Consider the following 26,982-nt stretch of genomic DNA (forward strand, 5'->3'; position numbering starts at 1 on the left):
TTAAGCAATTACAACTATAATAAAATCTAGGCTAAGGTACTAGAGGATGTTCCCAAAATTTCCAAGGAAGGGCTTCGGCTTTCCTTTCATCTCCGACATATATACATATATATATATATATATATATGTAATATCGAAAAATAAGGATAGAAATTTTTTTTTGATTACTTACAATTTATTAATATTAAATTGAATATACAGATATAAATTGAACAGAGAACGATATTTATTTAACGGAACTAAATGCAATACTCGTATCTATATCAAATAACTTTACAGTTATTTGATCACTCTCGTCACAACGAATCTAACACACACACTCTCTCTCTCTAACAACTCTATCAATTCTCACGACTCTACTCTTCGACGACTCGTAACCTCTAACGACTCTACTCTTCGACAACTCGAAACCTCTAACGACTCTACTCTTCAACGACTCAATTAGCTCTGCTCTTCGCCAATACAATCCTGCCCGGTCGTGCTCGCTCTTGCTCTCGTCCTCTCACACACACACACTTTTCGGCTCACATACTTTGGCCTCTCGATTCCTTGAAATATGAAACCGTACCTCTGTTTTGACACTGCTTATCCTTTCTCGCGTCGCTGTTACTATTTCTTTTGTAGATTATTAGTAGTAGTTTTAGTTTAGAAAATAGATTATTTATATGTTTATATAGAGACATGCATGTTTCGTAATGTAGTTCTTATTTTATAATCCTTTACCGGAATGTAGGCTAGTTTTAAGTATGTATCTTAGATTATCGATTTGAATCAATAATGTAGAATGCGCATACATTAATAGTAGTTTAGTTTAGAATATAATTTATATATTTATATATAGACATGTAGTATCGTGGACGAAAAGCCTAAGAGATATCGGGCGAACCATGAACAATGTCGCGAGAGCCGAGGCGCCGTCGAGTCCATCAATGTGTCATCGGTCTTTTCAAGTGCATAGTTTCGTAGAAAAGACCTACGTGACCCTGGCTACGAGCGTCTGCAGAACACATGTGCCTAAAAAAAAGACAACAGAATGCGACAACGGCCAGAGAGTCAGTCGAGGAGCAGAGTGCGAGTCGAGAAACAGAGTTTGCGAGTGGCGTTGCCGAGAGAGTGTTGATTGCATTTTGTGAAAGTCGAGTCGTTATCTAATTATTTAGTTGTGCTGTTTTCTGTACGTTTGGCGTGAATAGTTCAGGTTGAACAACAATCGTCTTTTTCTGTCCGATTAACATCTGTATCATCCATTCCTTGTAAATATATTATATCACGATATTACAGACATGCATGTTTCGTAATGTAGTTCTTATTTTATAATTCTTTACCGGAATGTAGGCTAGTTTTAAGTATGTATCTTAGATTATTTATTTGATAGAATGCGCACACATATATGTCGGAGATGAAAGAACACCGGAGTCTGTAATTGAACAATTGTAGTTATTCAATCCGATTGTAATTGTTCGAGAGTTGTGATAATGAGCTTGGGCTCGAGGCGACAGTCAGTCGCCGAACGCAGCCGCGGTCACGGGACGAACGCTTTGCCTAGCAAAGGTATGGAGTAATCCTATAGCTCTCCTTAAAGGAAATATTCGTGGCGACACGCGACAGTAAACATTCCAACGGTTTCTGTCCCGTGCCTCGCCACACGCAGACCCTATTCTTCGAGTAAGATGATTGCCAGATGTCGATGCGTCTCCGCAGTACATGTTCGGCTAGCCCGAGGGCCCGTTATAAATCTTAAGGTTTAGTTAACTAAAGTCCTTCAAACAGACAAACAGTCTTTGTCCCAACTACGGGAAGATAGGGGAGACATATTTTTCAACGAGCGGCGTCTCCCACTAGCAACTTTCCCTCGAAGGCGGCTAGCATCTTTTTCTAACCACCGATATGGAGATTGACCAATTAGCAGCAACGCCAATTTCCCTTACTTTCTGAACGAAGGCTTTTCTCGACGAATCCGATGATCTCGTATCCTTAGACACACCCCATTATAGTTTTCCTCTGTAGCATCATCGGGACGGGAAAGGCATTCTCGTTCGCGATCTCACTGATGAAAGGAGTAACCCTTTACGACCAGTGAATATCACGCATCCGACTTAGATTTTGTGAGTACGTTCATCTATCATCCCGTCGACCGCGGATTCGTTATTGAACCTAGGATCATTGTCATTAGTTTCTCGAGTGCCTAACTACCACGGTTACTTGTCCGGCTCTATAATAATCGTATTTGCACTAGTCAATGTCTTCTCTATTGCATAACGACAACGTGTAACCCAAACGAAGATTCGTTTCACGCCCCTAACCCTAATTCTAATGTCCGCTCCGACATATATATATTTTAAATATGATATCTATTTTATGTTTGTTAAATATATGTATTTTAATTCTATATTTCCTCCTTTTTAATTGATTATATATATATATATATTTTTACATTTGTAGTTGCGCACATATTTTATTAAAGAAAAGTGTTAACAATATGTTTTCATGATTTATTTCTCGCGCCCGACTTCCATTGATCCTTAATATTCCTGTCGCCGTGACGCGTGTAAATCTAACATGGCTGCTCATAAATGTCATCAGCAAAGTTATAGTAACGGGTCTTTAAATTTTGTTTAATATCGAAGTAATTGTCTGCCGCTCGTTTTCCTTACTCTACCGCAATTAGACATTTACTTATTAATATTGCTTTAAAGTATTGTTCGTGTGAATATACGCATATATATACATTTTATGTTGTGTGTTTGTAATTCTTCGATTGCGTTATTTATTATTTTGAGTAGTTTATTTTATAGAGTATTCGATAATATAAAGCATACGCGCACACATGCATATATATATATACGTATCCATATGCATATTTTCTTGGCGGTGTAGTATTCATACGAAATGAAATGTCGATTATTTATTTATCCTTTACCGGAATGTAGGCTAGTTTTAAGTATGTATCTTAGATTATCGGTTTGATAGAATTCGCACACATATATATATTTCTGACAACGTAACCTTCATTTTCTAATAATAATACGATATTGTATGTTTTATGTATTCGTTAAACTATTAGTAGTTATTCTTATTTCCTGTTTTATTTAGAATTGTTTGTATTATGTATTTTATTTATTGGTTGGATCTGTTAATCGCCCTCGTTTGTTAATCCTTCCTTTCGTTTCGTGATGCCGCGTGTTCGTTTGTGCATCCAAATCCTTACTCGCGTGTTTTGTATAGAATGGTTTCTTGTTCTTGTTACGGCGCGTGCAGAGCGCGGGACGTGACACCCCCGCCCCTGGAGTTCAAATTTCCATAGGAAATTTGACTGATGGTATCTCTGAGTTTGCTCAAGGCGAACGCAGGTGTCGGTACTTGAATGACTACCGGTGCTATCGATATCCCTTGAGGTTGTGCTGTTTCATCATCGATATCTCGTCTTCTTTTGAGGTATAGTAGCGGATGGGTGACTGGGCCGTATATTGCTCCACATCCGTAAGTTTCACGTAGCTGGTATCCGTGTGCGGCTATATCTATTATTGTCTTAATTAATTTAAATATTGTGAGTATTCCAAATATTGCTGCACTGACAGTTCCAAATTCCATAAAACCTGTCCATAAACCTGATACGGCAATTTTCGCTATTGTCGTTAATGTGTTTTTGTCCATCATTCCCAGGATGTTTACTGTTCCAGGGACGATTGTTTTTCCTGTTGCTCCTCTGGCCAATGTGTTCAAGACTGCAGAATTTTCTGCCGGGAACATGACGTGGTCCAGTAGTGCATCGAAGTCTTTTGGGTATATATTCTGCTCGTGGCCAATGACGATGGTGCTGAGTATCGCCACGTTTGGCGCACGTCCGGGTGGAGTTCCTTTACTTGTACTGGAATGCATTTGACTATATGGACCGCTTCTCCTACGATCAAAGCCATGTGTTTTTGGTTGTGGTGTATGCGAATTCATCGGGCGGTAAGTTTGCCAAGCTTAAAGCGTTCTCTATTAGTTTCTTCTGTGTGGTGTATCATGGTATAATGTTGTCGTTTGTCGTTTCGCTTTCGAGTTTATCAGAAATAAGAATAACCTTTTATCATCATTAATATATGTATATATATAGAAAGAAAATTTTTATATTTATATGTATTATTATTTTTTTTATTTATTTTTTTTTTATTGTTAAAACCTTGTTTTATTTTAGGTTTTATGTACATGTTATCGGTAAAAATAAATATCATGAATTCTACTTGAGTTATAATTATATAGATATATGCATACGTACTGGTAAGTAGTATGAATGAGATTTGTTTTATTGTTATAAATATATAAATATATATTATCGATAGGAATAAATATTACAAGTGTACCTTGTCTTCGAGTATATATATATATATATATGTGCGTGCAATGGTAAATACGACGACTCAATTTTATGAGTCACTTGCATTATCAATGGAAGTGAATGTCATAAATATCGCCTATTTTACAACATGCGTGTATATATATATTGGTGAACATAAGTGAAAATTATATGCATAGTTATAAATGTTGTTTGTTTACAGGTGGATAGCATCAGTACTTGGTTTCGTGGGTAGCGTACCAATACTTTACAGTTCCTCTGTGCGGATTGCTATTCGTGTTCTTCCGTCAGTCGTTCAGAGAATGGTTGATGAGTTCGCCATCAGTTCTGTACACACATATAAAAATAGTTAATATATATATAATATCATTTATATAATTTTCTTTTGGATCTGTTCCCTTGTATGAATACTGTATCTTTGTATATAATATAATATATATAATATGTTATAATTATGTTAGTTGTTATTTATTCCTTAACTCTCTCCCCTTTTCTTGTGTGTGTTTTTTTTTTTTTTTTTTTTTTTATTAGTACCTAACATTGCTATTATGATGCCGTATTATATTGCATTGGCTGTTATTTGTATGTGCGCGCGACAAATTTTTCAACATGGTCGCTCGCTTGTCTCTTTGTTATGGCGTTGGTTTAATGTCAACAGTGACGTGTTGTTGAAATAACTAATTAATTGTTAATCACTATAATTTTATTTGGTAGTGTTCTGTAATATTGTTTTGTGTATTGTGTTACCAGTTATTTCGTGTGGCATAACTTTATTCCTTTGCACTGAGTTCAATCATGTCTTGTCGCCAATATTCAGTTAGTCCATCTTGGTTAATTTCTAACCCATTTATGTGTTTATTGACCTTTCCTTATTTTCCCTATTAATTTATTATTGCATGTACTTGCTATTTGTTATTATTTTATGTAATGGAACAGTTCCTTATTAGTGATTAAAATTTATTTGTTAGATTAACATTGTCTGTAATTCTTTAGATTCTACTTATTTGATGCTGCGTCACTTACCTGGATCATTCCCACAACGTCGTCCAATTCTTCGATATGCCTTGGATACTTACTACGGTTGCCTTCAATCGTCTTATATCTGTGGCTATAAAGGTACTGTTTAATTCATTTAATTTAATATGTGTATAGTGCATTGTGTGTGCGACCGCTATTGTGCATTACAAAATCCACTTCTACATGTTAGATGTAATAATATAACAATACTACGTAGATTAATACATAATAAAATATCCTTTTACTCCGGTTATATTTATTACTAACTCTCAATTAATCTATCTTAATTATTTTCTAACCACTTTCTATCTTCATCAGCTATTTTATTCCTTCTTGTTAATCTGCGAAATTCATGCATGTACACTTCCTTGTGCGGTGATTGATTGTTTGCGAGGTGAGTTGCGCTTTCGTTGTTGTTGAACTAGCACGTTTTACTTGCAAACAGTAATTGGAGCATTCGTAATAGACTTCTTTTCCTTTTCCAAGTTTCCGCTGTCTGTGTCATTCGACGAACAATGTCAAGCCTCCACAGCACCGTGGTAACATTTAGCAATGCTGCTCTTTGCATTAAGGCTATTGAAGTTAATTCGTTCGTTTATTTCCAGCTGGTGCATGGTGTTCCGCTAGTAGGGAGCCATAACCTATTTTGCACGTAGACCTTCTTTTATGGTGATTACTTGTTTACAAGGTAACTTTCACTTTCCCTCTTTTAATTATTTACTGAATCGACACGTTGTATATTTAAACAATAATTGGAGTACACATAATAACTTTCCTTTTTCTTTTTAGGTTTTCGCTATCTGTATTGTTCGATGAACGGTGTCACACCCCCTTTTGATTTATCCATAATATAGTTATAACATTTAGTAACCTTGTATTTTGCACTGAGACAATTGAAACTAATTTATTCACTTATTTCAGGTAGCTGTCATACATTGCGTTCCACGAACAACAATCCATAACTTATACCTGCACGTACACTTTCTTGTGTGCTGATCACTTGTTCACAAGGTAACTCCCACTTTCGCTAGTTAATTGTTCATTGAGTTAACACGTTTTATATTTGAGCAGTAATTGAAACACGTATAATAATTTTCCTTTTTCCTTTTAGGTGTTCGGTATCTGCGTTATTCGACGAACAGCACTATAACATATACTACCGCACTACGTTGTCCAATGAAATCGCTTTATTCATTGCTTATTTCGATTATGCGCCAGTTTCAACTTGTTTAAGTGCACTGTTCGCGGAATCCCTTTTACTTCAATCTTGACGTTTTGTTCTGCAAGATTTCTAGCACTTTGTGTCGTCTAATATATTGATCGGAGAATTTTCCTTACTAGGTTCTTTTAGTAGATATATCGAATCTCCTATTTTAAAATCTTGGGGGCTGATTCGTCGGTCGTAATATTCTTTTGATCTTAGTTTGGATTTTATCAATTTTTCTCTTGCCATTCGTTGTACAGTGTTAATTTTATTGAACAGATCTTCGAGATATTCTGCGTATGTTGGTTCCATGTTCTCTTCGATTGTTACTTCACCAATAGGTTCTCTGGCTAGGTGTCTAAAACTAATTTGTGCGGGGAGAGTTTCGTTCCTTTCCTTCATTTTAGTTTTTATTTTGCGCCAAGACGCAGGTTTACTGACATCGATCCAATTATCCAATTGCTTGCTAATAGCATTTAAGATACAAATTTTTGAGAGTGCCGCAGCCATATTAACCCAAAAATATTTTGTATATAGTATAGTGTGATACCATCCATATTTTCCTGGGGGAATCATAAGATCAGCACTACTTACTATGTTACCTACGTCAAATATTAGATGTAGTAACCAATAAAGTATTTTTAATCCAATTATAATCCAATGGCTAGCGTATTTATTCAAGTTTTTATATATATCTTCGACTGGTGATTCCCTGTTTTCTCCCTTCTGATTTCTTTGAGCTCGTTGAACTTGCGTTTCTTCAGCTTGAAAATGTTTAGAATCCTTTTCCTTAGTTACCCTTTTTTCTTCTTCATTTACTTTATTCACAGCACCTTTATTTTTCTCTACCTTTTCAGGATGAATAGTTTTACTGGAAGTGCTTATTATAATTAAATTATTATTTATTTGTATGGAACGTTTAGGAATATTTTTGGTAGATTTGGAATTATTCTTTGAATTTTTATTACAAACCTTTTTGCTTATAGATTCTGTTTTGGATTTAGGGATAGCTATATTTTTATTTTCTATAGTGTGATCTTCTTTGCAATTTAATGATTTGGCTTTGAGTTCGATAAAGTTTCCCTCTGATGGTTTTATAGAAGTTTTTGAGTGAGATACACTCGCTATCTCTTTTCCTATTATGGTTGAGACATTCACGAAATTCGTGGAGTCTTGCTTTTGTATCTTTGCCAAGTCGAACGTGGAGAGGCAATTCGCACTTCCCAGCGGGTCCAATATCTCTGTGATATTAGGCAGTGGATAAGCGTTGCCTGTCGTCTCGTCGTTCAATTTCCTAGTTTCTGCTTCGTCTGAAGGTTCTTTGGCACTAATATTATTTATCTTGTTTGGCAACTCAGAAAATTTCTCACCCATGATCCTATCTATGGCACCGTGCGTCCTCTTATTATTTAACGTGAAATTATCCCTTATCACAGCAACGGAGTGGTGTTTGCATTGAAAAGTTGGTTGGTTGAAATGATCAGCATCTCTCCTTTGATTTAGATCTCTATCGAGGTATTTATTTGTGCGTTTTTCTTCCCAAGTTATTGCTCTTGTTTCTCTCCTGACATTTTCTTCTATTCCCGGGTTGTTTAGGTGTTTCCGCGACGGCGGTACAAATCTCCAGTCCTGGCGGTTGTTTCGGTTATAATTATTCGAAGGTGTCGGATGTTGGTATCGAAATCTATCGTTCGCTTGTTTTAATTCTCGCGTTGTTTTCACGGCTTGGCGGTACGCATCGTCCAAGGATTGGTATCCTGCTATTTTTACTCGTAAATACACCTCGTTTGGGAGCCCCTTAACGAAAGCTTCCCTCGTGTCTCGATCTATCCTATCTTGAAATACGGTGCCGTACTCGTACCTTTCCCCGTTCATTATTGCCAGTCTGAGATCTTTGACGCGCTCTATGTAGTCCAAAATATCTTCTCCCGGTCGTTGAAATATTGTAGCTAATTCCCCTTTATATTCGTTAACCGTTTTTCCCGGATCGAACATATCTTTTAATTTATTCCCGAAATCGTTTAAACTTATTATTTCTGTGTCTTCTATGGCGAGGAACGCGTGCCCGCGAAGCTTATTTGTTAATAATTTTACTAACTGAGATTCTTGATGCCTAGGAACCATGTTTCGTGCGCGCTCGCATGCTCTTAAAAATCGAAATACCGAGGGTCGATGTCCGTCGAACACTGGTACTGTCTCTATTGCATCTTTTAACTTAATTGATTGGGGATTAACTTCTATCGGTATTGTCGCTTGCGAAATTATCGGCGATGATACGGGTGTCTTGATTTCCTTTTTTATTTTCAGTGAACGCACATCGTCTTGTAATTTATTCATTGTTGTACTCATGTCGCGAAAATTCGCATCCCATGCTTTAAGTTTTTCCGATAACACCAAGATCATGTCTTTGTCCAACGATTTTAATTTAGTCGCCATTGTTTCTCAAATATACATCTTATTGACAAACGTGACAACCTTAGTCCTCTGTGGAGCGTATCGAACCGTTTAAACCAACTTTAATCCTCCGTGAAGCGTATCCCACCGCTGCCACCAAAATATTTACTATATATATATTAAATGTTACGTATTAGTTTATCGACATCGATCAAATTTTAAATTTAGAGTTTACTGAAAAATTTTTTTTTGTTGTTGAGTTTGAATTTAGTCTGAAGGAAAATAATTTGAAATGATATTATTGTGTATGTAATACTAGTTTAGATTTCTAATTAAATACGGTAGTTGCTGCCACCAGAAATAGTCTAAGGACTATTTCAAAATATTTTATTTCTATTAATTTCCGTTTAATAGGTAGCGTTAACTGATGCTTAATGCAACTGGTAAACGAATTTCACTTTTCGGCTAACCTGCGATGTGCAGGAATACTGGCACGGGAGAGGATTTAAGCTGGGATTAATAATTATTTGTAGTCGTTGAACGGATTTTATTTGAATGTGTAATCGCCTAGATTATTACCTATATATATATATTTCATTAACCGGATATATGTATTTTTAGCGTTGCTGGATCGGATAGGAATGTGAGATTTTTCGTCGTTTATATATATATATATATATATATATATATATATATATATATATAATTTATTTTTACGTTCGACTTCTTCTTCTCTTTTAGTTTCACTGTAACAGGTTGCCGTTAGAACCGAAACTCAATTCATTTCCTACGATGGATTTTGTTACCACGATCTTCTTGCCTTTCGAGTTTAATAATCGAGGATGATTCTAACGATCCTCTCTGTGTGGGACTCGTGTGATTTCGCAAGCCTTGCCCAAAGACGGGTAGTATTTTACCAACAGTGGGAGGAGGAATGCGAAGATCGACGGGTGTTTTGATAATCGAAAACACCGTTTGCACAAGCCAACACAGCGAACGATCCTTTGATTAAATTTCCGAAGGGAAATTGTTCTCCTATTACTCTCTTACAATCGCATGCGACGGTGGCAAGAATATCGGTTATTAGCAATGCCGGTATCTCTCTTAATTTTCGATTGACCCCGACGATGTATTTAATAGTCCTCTCTGTGCGGGATTTGTGTGATTTCGCAAGCCTTGCCCAAAGACGGGCAATATTCTGCCAACAATGGGAGGAGGAATGCGAAGATCAGTGGGTGGTTCAGTAGCTGAAAACACCGTTCGCACAAGCCGACACAGCGGACAACTCCTTTTTATTTAAAGGTTAAACGATGATTCTATCTTCGAAACCGTTCGCGAAAATAAAACGAGACCGATGATACGAAGTTCTAATTCGATTCTCGAGGGCAACGAAATTATCAGAGAAGAAGGAAATTCTCAAAATTAATTTTCTTACCTTGAGGAGTAGGCGCTGTCTGGCGCCATTTACCTCAGCTGCTCCGTTGGTCGTCGAAGGTTTTACTGGGTTTATTACTTGAACTCGAATATAGTTTACTATCAACGTTTACTTTATTTTTCTATTTCGATACGGACAGAACAATTTACTGACTAGATTAATACCGCAATTACAATGCGCGTTCAAGATAAAATTTTCTTTTTACTTAGTCGCGGCTCTCTTTTCTTGACGGAAAACTATAGACTCCGAAGCGCAAAATACTATACAAAATTTCTAAAGATGAGCGCAATAACGAACGTAGTAACGAAATAATTAACAAAAGTGAACAAAATAATTATAAACCGTAATAACGAAGATCGCAATAACAATGAACAAAGAATAATGTAATAAGAATATTCACCAGGATGTTAATGATGATCGATAATTGGTGAGTATTATAACGATAATGTTAATGAGTGAGCAACGTAATAAGAATATTCACCGGAATAATAAATGATAATTGAGCTTTGAGAATTGATAATTAATAATGTTCACCAGAATAATAATGTTAATCGCTAAATGATAGTTATCGAGTCTTTTTTGCTCTACGTTGCTTGCTTATTTATAATGCCGTCCCCCACGGGCTGGTGGTTCGCTGGGGGTACGCTAATGATTGTTTTTGCGATTTTGATGGTTTCCCTTTCTTGTTGTTTCCCTAGGTTTCGGTGATCGACGTTCGAACAATGTTTGCGGAGGCATTACCATCGGAAGTTCCTTATTATTATTTTTCTTTTAAACGGCTTTTGTTTTTATGTATGATAAATATATATATATATATATTTTAAATATGATATCTATTTTATGTTTGTTAAATATATGTATTTTAATTCTATATTTCCTCCTTTTTAATTGATTATATATATATTTTTACATTTGTAGTTGCGCACATATTTTATTAAAGAAAAGTGTTAACAATATGTTTTCATGATTTATTTCTCGCGCCCGACTTCCATTGATCCTTAATATTCCTGTCGCCGTGACGCGTGTAAATCTAACATGGCTGCTCATAAATGTCATCAGCAAAGTTATAGTAACGGGTCTTTAAATTTTGTTTAATATCGAAGTAATTGTCTGCCGCTCGTTTTCCTTACTCTACCGCAATTAGACATTTACTTATTAATATTGCTTTAAAGTATTGTTCGTATGAATATACGCATATATATATATTTTATGTTGTGTGTTTGTAATTCTTCGATTGCGTTATTTATTGTTTTGAGTAGTTTATTTTATAGAGTATTCGATAATATAAAACATACGCGCACACATGCATATATATATGTCGGATCACGATTCGAATTTTGGGCGCGCGACGACTCTTCATGTGGGCTAGCCATCGTTTCACAAAGCCGAGATTTTATTTACACGTATATACAGGTCTATCACTAAGCTTAACAAATAATAAGTACAACTAATAATAAGTCTAACAAACACTAAGCCTAATGAATAATACGATCTACGAATAATTAAATTAAATAATACTATTAGCAATGTTTGAGTTCAAACAAATCCACGGTCACCGGGATAACTCCTTACTAAGCGAAACTAACTTAGACGCAAATGCGATCGTCGAAAATGCTCGATGTATCACTCTCCAAGGCAATCGCAAGAATGCCAGCCTCGTGGAGATTTTTCTCCCTGTACGATTGCATTTTGTTTTCTATACCCGTTTGGAAGCATCGAGAAGGTTCCAAACGCCGTTGCTAGGCACACTCGTTGGAAGCATCGAGAAAGTTCCAAACGCCGTTGCTAGGCAGTTTCTGCCTGGAGTTTTGATTACTAATACAATGTATGTCCCATTGCATCGGCACCTCCGAGGCAACATCACACGTGGCTCGGCCCGCTCTCGAGGCCGCATGCCGCCACAACCACATTTCTCAGAAAACACATACAACCACTCCAGACCTCCGTTAGATAAAACATCCATCCCGTGACCGTGGCTACGTTCAGCGACCGATTGTCACCTCGAACCCAATCGCGCTTATTACAAATCTTAAGCAATTACAACTATAATAAAATCTAGGCTAAGGTACTAGAGGATGTTCCCAAAATTTCCAAGGAAGGGCTTCGGCTTTCCTTTCATCTCCGACATATATACATATATATATATATATATATATATATATGTAATATCGAAAAATAAGGATAGAAATTTTTTTTTGATTACTTACAATTTATTAATATTAAATTGAATATACAGATATAAATTGAACAGAGAACGATATTTATTTAACGGAACTAAATGCAATACTCGTATCTATATCAAATAACTTTACAGTTATTTGATCACTCTCGTCACAACGAATCTAACACACACACTCTCTCTCTCTAACAACTCTATCAATTCTCACGACTCTACTCTTCGACGACTCGTAACCTCTAACGACTCTACTCTTCGACAACTCGAAACCTCTAACGACTCTACTCTTCAACGACTCAATTAGCTCTGCTCTTCGCCAATACAATCCTGCCCGGTCGTGCTCGCTCTTGCTCTCGTCCTCTCACACACACACACTTTTCGGCTCACATACTTTGGCCCCTCGATTCCTTGAAATATGAAACCGTACCTCTGTTTTGACACTGCTTATCCTTTCTCGCGTCGCTGTTACTATTTCTTTTGTAGATTATTAGTAGTAGTTTTAGTTTAGAAAATAGATTATTTATATGTTTATATAGAGACATGCATGTTTCGTAATGTAGTTCTTATTTTATAATCCTTTACCGGAATGTAGGCTAGTTTTAAGTATGTATCTTAGATTATCGATTTGAATCAATAATGTAGAATGCGCATACATTAATAGTAGTTTAGTTTAGAATATAATTTATATATTTATATATAGACATGTAGTATCGTGGACGAAAAGCCTAAGAGATATCGGGCGAACCATGAACAATGTCGCGAGAGCCGAGGCGCCGTCGAGTCCATCAATGTGTCATCGGTCTTTTCAAGTGCATAGTTTCGTAGAAAAGACCTACGTGACCCTGGCTACGAGCGTCTGCAGAACACATGTGCCTAAAAAAAAGACAACAGAATGCGACAACGGCCAGAGAGTCAGTCGAGGAGCAGAGTGCGAGTCGAGAAACAGAGTTTGCGAGTGGCGTTGCCGAGAGAGTGTTGATTGCATTTTGTGAAAGTCGAGTCGTTATCTAATTATTTAGTTGTGCTGTTTTCTGTACGTTTGGCGTGAATAGTTCAGGTTGAACAACAATCGTCTTTTTCTGTCCGATTAACATCTGTATCATCCATTCCTTGTAAATATATTATATCACGATATTACAGACATGCATGTTTCGTAATGTAGTTCTTATTTTATAATTCTTTACCGGAATGTAGGCTAGTTTTAAGTATGTATCTTAGATTATTTATTTGATAGAATGCGCACACATATATGTCGGAGATGAAAGAACACCGGAGTCTGTAATTGAACAATTGTAGTTATTCAATCCGATTGTAATTGTTCGAGAGTTGTGATAATGAGCTTGGGCTCGAGGCGACAGTCAGTCGCCGAACGCAGCCGCGGTCACGGGACGAACGCTTTGCCTAGCAAAGGTATGGAGTAATCCTATAGCTCTCCTTAAAGGAAATATTCGTGGCGACACGCGACAGTAAACATTCCAACGGTTTCTGTCCCGTGCCTCGCCACACGCAGACCCTATTCTTCGAGTAAGATGATTGCCAGATGTCGATGCGTCTCCGCAGTACATGTTCGGCTAGCCCGAGGGCCCGTTATAAATCTTAAGGTTTAGTTAACTAAAGTCCTTCAAACAGACAAACAGTCTTTGTCCCAACTACGGGAAGATAGGGGAGACATATTTTTCAACGAGCGGCGTCTCCCACTAGCAACTTTCCCTCGAAGGCGGCTAGCATCTTTTTCTAACCACCGATATGGAGATTGACCAATTAGCAGCAACGCCAATTTCCCTTACTTTCTGAACGAAGGCTTTTCTCGACGAATCCGATGATCTCGTATCCTTAGACACACCCCATTATAGTTTTCCTCTGTAGCATCATCGGGACGGGAAAGGCATTCTCGTTCGCGATCTCACTGATGAAAGGAGTAACCCTTTACGACCAGTGAATATCACGCATCCGACTTAGATTTTGTGAGTACGTTCATCTATCATCCCGTCGACCGCGGATTCGTTATTGAACCTAGGATCATTGTCATTAGTTTCTCGAGTGCCTAACTACCACGGTTACTTGTCCGGCTCTATAATAATCGTATTTGCACTAGTCAATGTCTTCTCTATTGCATAACGACAACGTGTAACCCAAACGAAGATTCGTTTCACGCCCCTAACCCTAATTCTAATGTCCGCTCCGACATATATATATTTTAAATATGATATCTATTTTATGTTTGTTAAATATATGTATTTTAATTCTATATTTCCTCCTTTTTAATTGATTATATATATATATATATTTTTACATTTGTAGTTGCGCACATATTTTATTAAAGAAAAGTGTTAACAATATGTTTTCATGATTTATTTCTCGCGCCCGACTTCCATTGATCCTTAATATTCCTGTCGCCGTGACGCGTGTAAATCTAACATGGCTGCTCATAAATGTCATCAGCAAAGTTATAGTAACGGGTCTTTAAATTTTGTTTAATATCGAAGTAATTGTCTGCCGCTCGTTTTCCTTACTCTACCGCAATTAGACATTTACTTATTAATATTGCTTTAAAGTATTGTTCGTGTGAATATACGCATATATATATATTTTATGTTGTGTGTTTGTAATTCTTCGATTGCGTTATTTATTGTTTTGAGTAGTTTATTTTATAGAGTATTCGATAATATAAAACATACGCGCACACATGCATATATATATGTCGGATCACGATTCGAATTTTGGGCGCGCGACGACTCTTCATGTGGGCTAGCCATCGTTTCACAAAGCCGAGATTTTATTTACACGTATATACAGGTCTATCACTAAGCTTAACAAATAATAAGTACAACTAATAATAAGTCTAACAAACACTAAGCCTAATGAATAATACGATCTACGAATAATTAAATTAAATAATACTATTAGCAATGTTTGAGTTCAAACAAATCCACGGTCACCGGGATAACTCCTTACTAAGCGAAACTAACTTAGACGCAAATGCGATCGTCGAAAATGCTCGATGTATCACTCTCCAAGGCAATCGCAAGAATGCCAGCCTCGTGGAGATTTTTCTCCCTGTACGATTGCATTTTGTTTTCTATACCCGTTTGGAAGCATCGAGAAGGTTCCAAACGCCGTTGCTAGGCACACTCGTTGGAAGCATCGAGAAAGTTCCAAACGCCGTTGCTAGGCAGTTTCTGCCTGGAGTTTTGATTACTAATACAATGTATGTCCCATTGCATCGGCACCTCCGAGGCAACATCACACGTGGCTCGGCCCGCTCTCGAGGCCGCATGCCGCCACAACCACATTTCTCAGAAAACACATACAACCACTCCAGACCTCCGTTAGATAAAACATCCATCCCGTGACCGTGGCTACGTTCAGCGACCGATTGTCACCTCGAACCCAATCGCGCTTATTACAAATCTTAAGCAATTACAACTATAATAAAATCTAGGCTAAGGTACTAGAGGATGTTCCCAAAATTTCCAAGGAAGGGCTTCGGCTTTCCTTTCATCTCCGACATATATACATATATATATATATATATATATATGTAATATCGAAAAATAAGGATAGAAATTTTTTTTTGATTACTTACAATTTATTAATATTAAATTGAATATACAGATATAAATTGAACAGAGAACGATATTTATTTAACGGAACTAAATGCAATACTCGTATCTATATCAAATAACTTTACAGTTATTTGATCACTCTCGTCACAACGAATCTAACACACACACTCTCTCTCTCTAACAACTCTATCAATTCTCACGACTCTACTCTTCGACGACTCGTAACCTCTAACGACTCTACTCTTCGACAACTCGAAACCTCTAACGACTCTACTCTTCAACGACTCAATTAGCTCTGCTCTTCGCCAATACAATCCTGCCCGGTCGTGCTCGCTCTTGCTCTCGTCCTCTCACACACACACACTTTTCGGCTCACATACTTTGGCCTCTCGATTCCTTGAAATATGAAACCGTACCTCTGTTTTGACACTGCTTATCCTTTCTCGCGTCGCTGTTACTATTTCTTTTGTAGATTATTAGTAGTAGTTTTAGTTTAGAAAATAGATTATTTATATGTTTATATAGAGACATGCATGTTTCGTAATGTAGTTCTTATTTTATAATCCTTTACCGGAATGTAGGCTAGTTTTAAGTATGTATCTTAGATTATCGATTTGAATCAATAATGTAGAATGCGCATACATTAATAGTAGTTTAGTTTAGAATATAATTTATATATTTATATATAGACATGTAGTATCGTGGACGAAAAGCCTAAGAGATATCGGGCGAACCATGAACAATGTCGCGAGAGCCGAGGCGCCGTCGAGTCCATCAATGTGTCATCGGTCTTTTCAAGTGCATAGTTTCGTAGAAAAGACCTACGTGACCCTGGCTACGAGCGTCTGCAGAACACATGTGCCTAAAAAAAAGACAACAGAATGCGACAACGGCCAGAGAGTCAGTCGAGGAGCAGAGTGCGAGTCGAGGAGCAGAGTGCGAGTCGAGAAACAGAGTTTGCGAGTGGCGTTGCCGAGAGAGTGTTGATTGCATTTTGTGAAAGTCGAGTCGTTATCTAATTATTTAGTTGTGCTGTTTTCTGTACGTTTGGCGTGAATAGTTCAGGTTGAACAACAATCGTCTTTTTCTGTCCGATTAACATCTGTATCATCCATTCCTTGTAAATATATTATATCACGATATTACAGACATGCATGTTTCGTAATGTAGTTCTTATTTTATAATTCTTTACCGGAATGTAGGCTAGTTTTAAGTATGTATCTTAGATTATTTATTTGATAGAATGCGCACACATATATGTCGGAGATGAAAGAACACCGGAGTCTGTAATTGAACAATTGTAGTTATTCAATCCGATTGTAATTGTTCGAGAGTTGTGATAATGAGCTTGGGCTCGAGGCGACAGTCAGTCGCCGAACGCAGCCGCGGTCACGGGACGAACGCTTTGCCTAGCAAAGGTATGGAGTAATCCTATAGCTCTCCTTAAAGGAAATATGTGGCGACACGCGACAGTAAACATTCCAACGGTTTCTGTCCCGTGCCTCGCCACACGCAGACCCTATTCTTCGAGTAAGATGATTGCCAGATGTCGATGCGTCTCCGCAGTACATGTTCGGCTAGCCCGAGGGCCCGTTATAAATCTTAAGGTTTAGTTAACTAAAGTCCTTCAAACAGACAAACAGTCTTTGTCCCAACTACGGGAAGATAGGGGAGACATATTTTTCAACGAGCGGCGTCTCCCACTAGCAACTTTCCCTCGAAGGCGGCTAGCATCTTTTTCTAACCACCGATATGGAGATTGACCAATTAGCAGCAACGCCAATTTCCCTTACTTTCTGAACGAAGGCTTTTCTCGACGAATCCGATGATCTCGTATCCTTAGACACACCCCATTATAGTTTTCCTCTGTAGCATCATCGGGACGGGAAAGGCATTCTCGTTCGCGATCTCACTGATGAAAGGAGTAACCCTTTACGACCAGTGAATATCACGCATCCGACTTAGATTTTGTGAGTACGTTCATCTATCATCCCGTCGACCGCGGATTCGTTATTGAACCTAGGATCATTGTCATTAGTTTCTCGAGTGCCTAACTACCACGGTTACTTGTCCGGCTCTATAATAATCGTATTTGCACTAGTCAATGTCTTCTCTATTGCATAACGACAACGTGTAACCCAAACGAAGATTCGTTTCACGCCCCTAACCCTAATTCTAATGTCCGCTCCGACATATATATATTTTAAATATGATATCTATTTTATGTTTGTTAAATATATGTATTTTAATTCTATATTTCCTCCTTTTTAATTGATTATATATATATATATATTTTTACATTTGTAGTTGCGCACATATTTTATTAAAGAAAAGTGTTAACAATATGTTTTCATGATTTATTTCTCGCGCCCGACTTCCATTGATCCTTAATATTCCTGTCGCCGTGACGCGTGTAAATCTAACATGGCTGCTCATAAATGTCATCAGCAAAGTTATAGTAACGGGTCTTTAAATTTTGTTTAATATCGAAGTAATTGTCTGCCGCTCGTTTTCCTTACTCTACCGCAATTAGACATTTACTTATTAATATTGCTTTAAAGTATTGTTCGTGTGAATATACGCATATATATACATTTTATGTTGTGTGTTTGTAATTCTTCGATTGCGTTATTTATTATTTTGAGTAGTTTATTTTATAGAGTATTCGATAATATAAAGCATACGCGCACACATGCATATATATATATACGTATCCATATGCATATTTTCTTGGCGGTGTAGTATTCATACGAAATGAAATGTCGATTATTTATTTATCCTTTACCGGAATGTAGGCTAGTTTTAAGTATGTATCTTAGATTATCGGTTTGATAGAATTCGCACACATATATATATTTCTGACAACGTAACCTTCATTTTCTAATAATAATACGATATTGTATGTTTTATGTATTCGTTAAACTATTAGTAGTTATTCTTATTTCCTGTTTTATTTAGAATTGTTTGTATTATGTATTTTATTTATTGGTTGGATCTGTTAATCGCCCTCGTTTGTTAATCCTTCCTTTCGTTTCGTGATGCCGCGTGTTCGTTTGTGCATCCAAATCCTTACTCGCGTGTTTTGTATAGAATGGTTTCTTGTTCTTGTTACGGCGCGTGCAGAGCGCGGGACGTGACACCCCCGCCCCTGGAGTTCAAATTTCCATAGGAAATTTGACTGATGGTATCTCTGAGTTTGCTCAAGGCGAACGCAGGTGTCGGTACTTGAATGACTACCGGTGCTATCGATATCCCTTGAGGTTGTGCTGTTTCATCATCGATATCTCGTCTTCTTTTGAGGTATAGTAGCGGATGGGTGACTGGGCCGTATATTGCTCCACATCCGTAAGTTTCACGTAGCTGGTATCCGTGTGCGGCTATATCTATTATTGTCTTAATTAATTTAAATATTGTGAGTATTCCAAATATTGCTGCACTGACAGTTCCAAATTCCATAAAACCTGTCCATAAACCTGATACGGCAATTTTCGCTATTGTCGTTAATGTGTTTTTGTCCATCATTCCCAGGATGTTTACTGTTCCAGGGACGATTGTTTTTCCTGTTGCTCCTCTGGCCAATGTGTTCAAGACTGCAGAATTTTCTGCCGGGAACATGACGTGGTCCAGTAGTGCATCGAAGTCTTTTGGGTATATATTCTGCTCGTGGCCAATGACGATGGTGCTGAGTATCGCCACGTTTGGCGCACGTCCGGGTGGAGTTCCTTTACTTGTACTGGAATGCATTTGACTATATGGACCGCTTCTCCTACGATCAAAGCCATGTGTTTTTGGTTGTGGTGTATGCGAATTCATCGGGCGGTAAGTTTGCCAAGCTTAAAGCGTTCTCTATTAGTTTCTTCTGTGTGGTGTATCATGGTATAATGTTGTCGTTTGTCGTTTCGCTTTCGAGTTTATCAGAAATAAGAATAACCTTTTATCATCATTAATATATGTATATATATAGAAAGAAAATTTTTATATTTATATGTATTATTATTTTTTTTATTTATTTTTTTTTTATTGTTAAAACCTTGTTTTATTTTAGGTTTTATGTACATGTTATCGGTAAAAATAAATATAATGAATTCTACTTGAGTTATAATTATATAGATATATGCATACGTACTGGTAAGTAGTATGAATGAGATTTGTTTTATTGTTATAAATATATAAATATATATTATCGATAGGAATAAATATTACAAGTGTACCTTGTCTTCGAGTATATATATATATATATGTGCGTGCAATGGTAAATACGACGACTCAATTTTATGAGTCACTTGCATTATCAATGGAAGTGAATGTCATAAATATCGCCTATTTTACAACATGCGTGTATATATATATTGGTGAACATAAGTGAAAATTATATGCATAGTTATAAATGTTGTTTGTTTACAGGTGGATAGCATCAGTACTTGGTTTCGTGGGTAGCGTACCAATACTTTACAGTTCCTCTGTGCGGATTGCTATTCGTGTTCTTCCGTCAGTCGTTCAGAGAATGGTTGATGAGTTCGCCATCAGTTCTGTACACACATATAAAAATAGTTAATATATATATAATATCATTTATATAATTTTCTTTTGGATCTGTTCCCTTGTATGAATACTGTATCTTTGTATATAATATAATATATATAATATGTTATAATTATGTTAGTTGTTATTTATTCCTTAACTCTCTCCCCTTTTCTTGTGTGTGTTTTTTTTTTTTTTTTTTTTTTTATTAGTACCTAACATTGCTATTATGATGCCGTATTATATTGCATTGGCTGTTATTTGTATGTGCGCGCGACAAATTTTTCAACATGGTCGCTCGCTTGTCTCTTTGTTATGGCGTTGGTTTAATGTCAACAGTGACGTGTTGTTGAAATAACTAATTAATTGTTAATCACTATAATTTTATTTGGTAGTGTTCTGTAATATTGTTTTGTGTATTGTGTTACCAGTTATTTCGTGTGGCATAACTTTATTCCTTTGCACTGAGTTCAATCATGTCTTGTCGCCAATATTCAGTTAGTCCATCTTGGTTAATTTCTAACCCATTTATGTGTTTATTGACCTTTCCTTATTTTCCCTATTAATTTATTATTGCATGTACTTGCTATTTGTTATTATTTTATGTAATGGAACAGTTCCTTATTAGTGATTAAAATTTATTTGTTAGATTAACATTGTCTGTAATTCTTTAGATTCTACTTATTTGATGCTGCGTCACTTACCTGGATCATTCCCACAACGTCGTCCAATTCTTCGATATGCCTTGGATACTTACTACGGTTGCCTTCAATCGTCTTATATCTGTGGCTATAAAGGTACTGTTTAATTCATTTAATTTAATATGTGTATAGTGCATTGTGTGTGCGACCGCTATTGTGCATTACAAAATCCACTTCTACATGTTAGATGTAATAATATAACAATACTACGTAGATTAATACATAATAAAATATCCTTTTACTCCGGTTATATTTATTACTAACTCTCAATTAATCTATCTTAATTATTTTCTAACCACTTTCTATCTTCATCAGCTATTTTATTCCTTCTTGTTAATCTGCGAAATTCATGCATGTACACTTCCTTGTGCGGTGATTGATTGTTTGCGAGGTGAGTTGCGCTTTCGTTGTTGTTGAACTAGCACGTTTTACTTGCAAACAGTAATTGGAGCATTCGTAATAGACTTCTTTTCCTTTTCCAAGTTTCCGCTGTCTGTGTCATTCGACGAACAATGTCAAGCCTCCACAGCACCGTGGTAACATTTAGCAATGCTGCTCTTTGCATTAAGGCTATTGAAGTTAATTCGTTCGTTTATTTCCAGCTGGTGCATGGTGTTCCGCTAGTAGGGAGCCATAACCTATTTTGCACGTAGACCTTCTTTTATGGTGATTACTTGTTTACAAGGTAACTTTCACTTTCCCTCTTTTAATTATTTACTGAATCGACACGTTGTATATTTAAACAATAATTGGAGTACACATAATAACTTTCCTTTTTCTTTTTAGGTTTTCGCTATCTGTATTGTTCGATGAACGGTGTCACACCCCCTTTTGATTTATCCATAATATAGTTATAACATTTAGTAACCTTGTATTTTGCACTGAGACAATTGAAACTAATTTATTCACTTATTTCAGGTAGCTGTCATACATTGCGTTCCACGAACAACAATCCATAACTTATACCTGCACGTACACTTTCTTGTGTGCTGATCACTTGTTCACAAGGTAACTCCCACTTTCGCTAGTTAATTGTTCATTGAGTTAACACGTTTTATATTTGAGCAGTAATTGAAACACGTATAATAATTTTCCTTTTTCCTTTTAGGTGTTCGGTATCTGCGTTATTCGACGAACAGCACTATAACATATACTACCGCACTACGTTGTCCAATGAAATCGCTTTATTCATTGCTTATTTCGATTATGCGCCAGTTTCAACTTGTTTAAGTGCACTGTTCGCGGAATCCCTTTTACTTCAATCTTGACGTTTTGTTCTGCAAGATTTCTAGCACTTTGTGTCGTCTAATATATTGATCGGAGAATTTTCCTTACTAGGTTCTTTTAGTAGATATATCGAATCTCCTATTTTAAAATCTTGGGGGCTGATTCGTCGGTCGTAATATTCTTTTGATCTTAGTTTGGATTTTATCAATTTTTCTCTTGCCATTCGTTGTACAGTGTTAATTTTATTGAACAGATCTTCGAGATATTCTGCGTATGTTGGTTCCATGTTCTCTTCGATTGTTACTTCACCAATAGGTTCTCTGGCTAGGTGTCTAAAACTAATTTGTGCGGGGAGAGTTTCGTTCCTTTCCTTCATTTTAGTTTTTATTTTGCGCCAAGACGCAGGTTTACTGACATCGATCCAATTATCCAATTGCTTGCTAATAGCATTTAAGATACAAATTTTTGAGAGTGCCGCAGCCATATTAACCCAAAAATATTTTGTATATAGTATAGTGTGATACCATCCATATTTTCCTGGGGGAATCATAAGATCAGCACTACTTACTATGTTACCTACGTCAAATATTAGATGTAGTAACCAATAAAGTATTTTTAATCCAATTATAATCCAATGGCTAGCGTATTTATTCAAGTTTTTATATATATCTTCGACTGGTGATTCCCTGTTTTCTCCCTTCTGATTTCTTTGAGCTCGTTGAACTTGCGTTTCTTCAGCTTGAAAATGTTTAGAATCCTTTTCCTTAGTTACCCTTTTTTCTTCTTCATTTACTTTATTCACAGCACCTTTATTTTTCTCTACCTTTTCAGGATGAATAGTTTTACTGGAAGTGCTTATTATAATTAAATTATTATTTATTTGTATGGAACGTTTAGGAATATTTTTGGTAGATTTGGAATTATTCTTTGAATTTTTATTACAAACCTTTTTGCTTATAGATTCTGTTTTGGATTTAGGGATAGCTATATTTTTATTTTCTATAGTGTGATCTTCTTTGCAATTTAATGATTTGGCTTTGAGTTCGATAAAGTTTCCCTCTGATGGTTTTATAGAAGTTTTTGAGTGAGATACACTCGCTATCTCTTTTCCTATTATGGTTGAGACATTCACGAAATTCGTGGAGTCTTGCTTTTGTATCTTTGCCAAGTCGAACGTGGAGAGGCAATTCGCACTTCCCAGCGGGTCCAATATCTCTGTGATATTAGGCAGTGGATAAGCGTTGCCTGTCGTCTCGTCGTTCAATTTCCTAGTTTCTGCTTCGTCTGAAGGTTCTTTGGCACTAATATTATTTATCTTGTTTGGCAACTCAGAAAATTTCTCACCCATGATCCTATCTATGGCACCGTGCGTCCTCTTATTATTTAACGTGAAATTATCCCTTATCACAGCAACGGAGTGGTGTTTGCATTGAAAAGTTGGTTGGTTGAAATGATCAGCATCTCTCCTTTGATTTAGATCTCTATCGAGGTATTTATTTGTGCGTTTTTCTTCCCAAGTTATTGCTCTTGTTTCTCTCCTGACATTTTCTTCTATTCCCGGGTTGTTTAGGTGTTTCCGCGACGGCGGTACAAATCTCCAGTCCTGGCGGTTGTTTCGGTTATAATTATTCGAAGGTGTCGGATGTTGGTATCGAAATCTATCGTTCGCTTGTTTTAATTCTCGCGTTGTTTTCACGGCTTGGCGGTACGCATCGTCCAAGGATTGGTATCCTGCTATTTTTACTCGTAAATACACCTCGTTTGGGAGCCCCTTAACGAAAGCTTCCCTCGTGTCTCGATCTATCCTATCTTGAAATACGGTGCCGTACTCGTACCTTTCCCCGTTCATTATTGCCAGTCTGAGATCTTTGACGCGCTCTATGTAGTCCAAAATATCTTCTCCCGGTCGTTGAAATATTGTAGCTAATTCCCCTTTATATTCGTTAACCGTTTTTCCCGGATCGAACATATCTTTTAATTTATTCCCGAAATCGTTTAAACTTATTATTTCTGTGTCTTCTATGGCGAGGAACGCGTGCCCGCGAAGCTTATTTGTTAATAATTTTACTAACTGAGATTCTTGATGCCTAGGAACCATGTTTCGTGCGCGCTCGCATGCTCTTAAAAATCGAAATACCGAGGGTCGATGTCCGTCGAACACTGGTACTGTCTCTATTGCATCTTTTAACTTAATTGATTGGGGATTAACTTCTATCGGTATTGTCGCTTGCGAAATTATCGGCGATGATACGGGTGTCTTGATTTCCTTTTTTATTTTCAGTGAACGCACATCGTCTTGTAATTTATTCATTGTTGTACTCATGTCGCGAAAATTCGCATCCCATGCTTTAAGTTTTTCCGATAACACCAAGATCATGTCTTTGTCCAACGATTTTAATTTAGTCGCCATTGTTTCTCAAATATACATCTTATTGACAAACGTGACAACCTTAGTCCTCTGTGGAGCGTATCGAACCGTTTAAACCAACTTTAATCCTCCGTGAAGCGTATCCCACCGCTGCCACCAAAATATTTACTATATATATATTAAATGTTACGTATTAGTTTATCGACATCGATCAAATTTTAAATTTAGAGTTTACTGAAAAATTTTTTTTTGTTGTTGAGTTTGAATTTAGTCTGAAGGAAAATAATTTGAAATGATATTATTGTGTATGTAATACTAGTTTAGATTTCTAATTAAATACGGTAGTTGCTGCCACCAGAAATAGTCTAAGGACTATTTCAAAATATTTTATTTCTATTAATTTCCGTTTAATAGGTAGCGTTAACTGATGCTTAATGCAACTGGTAAACGAATTTCACTTTTCGGCTAACCTGCGATGTGCAGGAATACTGGCACGGGAGAGGATTTAAGCTGGGATTAATAATTATTTGTAGTCGTTGAACGGATTTTATTTGAATGTGTAATCGCCTAGATTATTACCTATATATATATATTTCATTAACCGGATATATGTATTTTTAGCGTTGCTGGATCGGATAGGAATGTGAGATTTTTCGTCGTTATATATATATATATATATATATATATATATATATATATATATAATTTATTACGTTCGACTTCTTCTTCTCTTTTAGTTTCACTGTAACAGGTTGCCGTTAGAACCGAAACTCAATTCATTTCCTACGATGGATTTTGTTACCACGATCTTCTTGCCTTTCGAGTTTAATAATCGAGGATGATTCTAACGATCCTCTCTGTGTGGGACTCGTGTGATTTCGCAAGCCTTGCCCAAAGACGGGTAGTATTTTACCAACAGTGGGAGGAGGAATGCGAAGATCGACGGGTGTTTTGATAATCGAAAACACCGTTTGCACAAGCCAACACAGCGAACGATCCTTTGATTAAATTTCCGAAGGGAAATTGTTCTCCTATTACTCTCTTACAATCGCATGCGACGGTGGCAAGAATATCGGTTATTAGCAATGCCGGTATCTCTCTTAATTTTCGATTGACCCCGACGATGTATTTAATAGTCCTCTCTGTGCGGGATTTGTGTGATTTCGCAAGCCTTGCCCAAAGACGGGCAATATTCTGCCAACAATGGGAGGAGGAATGCGAAGATCAGTGGGTGGTTCAGTAGCTGAAAACACCGTTCGCACAAGCCGACACAGCGGACAACTCCTTTTTATTTAAAGGTTAAACGATGATTCTATCTTCGAAACCGTTCGCGAAAATAAAACGAGACCGATGATACGAAGTTCTAATTCGATTCTCGAGGGCAACGAAATTATCAGAGAAGAAGGAAATTCTCAAAATTAATTTTCTTACCTTGAGGAGTAGGCGCTGTCTGGCGCCATTTACCTCAGCTGCTCCGTTGGTCGTCGAAGGTTTTACTGGGTTTATTACTTGAACTCGAATATAGTTTACTATCAACGTTTACTTTATTTTTCTATTTCGATACGGACAGAACAATTTACTGACTAGATTAATACCGCAATTACAATGCGCGTTCAAGATAAAATTTTCTTTTTACTTAGTCGCGGCTCTCTTTTCTTGACGGAAAACTATAGACTCCGAAGCGCAAAATACTATACAAAATTTCTAAAGATGAGCGCAATAACGAACGTAGTAACGAAATAATTAACAAAAGTGAACAAAATAATTATAAACCGTAATAACGAAGATCGCAATAACAATGAACAAAGAATAATGTAATAAGAATATTCACCAGGATGTTAATGATGATCGATAATTGGTGAGTATTATAACGATAATGTTAATGAGTGAGCAACGTAATAAGAATATTCACCGGAATAATAAATGATAATTGAGCTTTGAGAATTGATAATTAATAATGTTCACCAGAATAATAATGTTAATCGCTAAATGATAGTTATCGAGTCTTTTTTGCTCTACGTTGCTTGCTTATTT

General features: G+C 36.7%; 1 protein-coding gene across 14 annotated transcripts in view; it reads left to right on the forward strand.

The window, feature by feature from the left end:
- Positions 1 to 26,982, forward strand: part of LOC117165626 (uncharacterized) — a 97,584-nt gene that overhangs the window by 33,067 nt on the left and 37,535 nt on the right. For all 14 annotated transcript variants that reach the window (XM_076626254.1, XM_076626253.1, XM_076626256.1 and 11 more), the window contains 2 exons: positions 5,333 to 5,455; positions 21,327 to 21,449. In XM_076626254.1, coding sequence (XP_076482369.1) covers positions 5,333 to 5,455; positions 21,327 to 21,449 — 246 coding nt within the window. The remainder of the gene's footprint in view (positions 1 to 5,332; positions 5,456 to 21,326; positions 21,450 to 26,982) is intronic.

This window comes from Bombus vancouverensis, chromosome 18, assembly GCF_051014615.1.
Source record: "Bombus vancouverensis nearcticus chromosome 18, iyBomVanc1_principal, whole genome shotgun sequence".
Classification (NCBI taxonomy): Eukaryota; Metazoa; Arthropoda; class Insecta; order Hymenoptera; family Apidae; genus Bombus; species Bombus vancouverensis.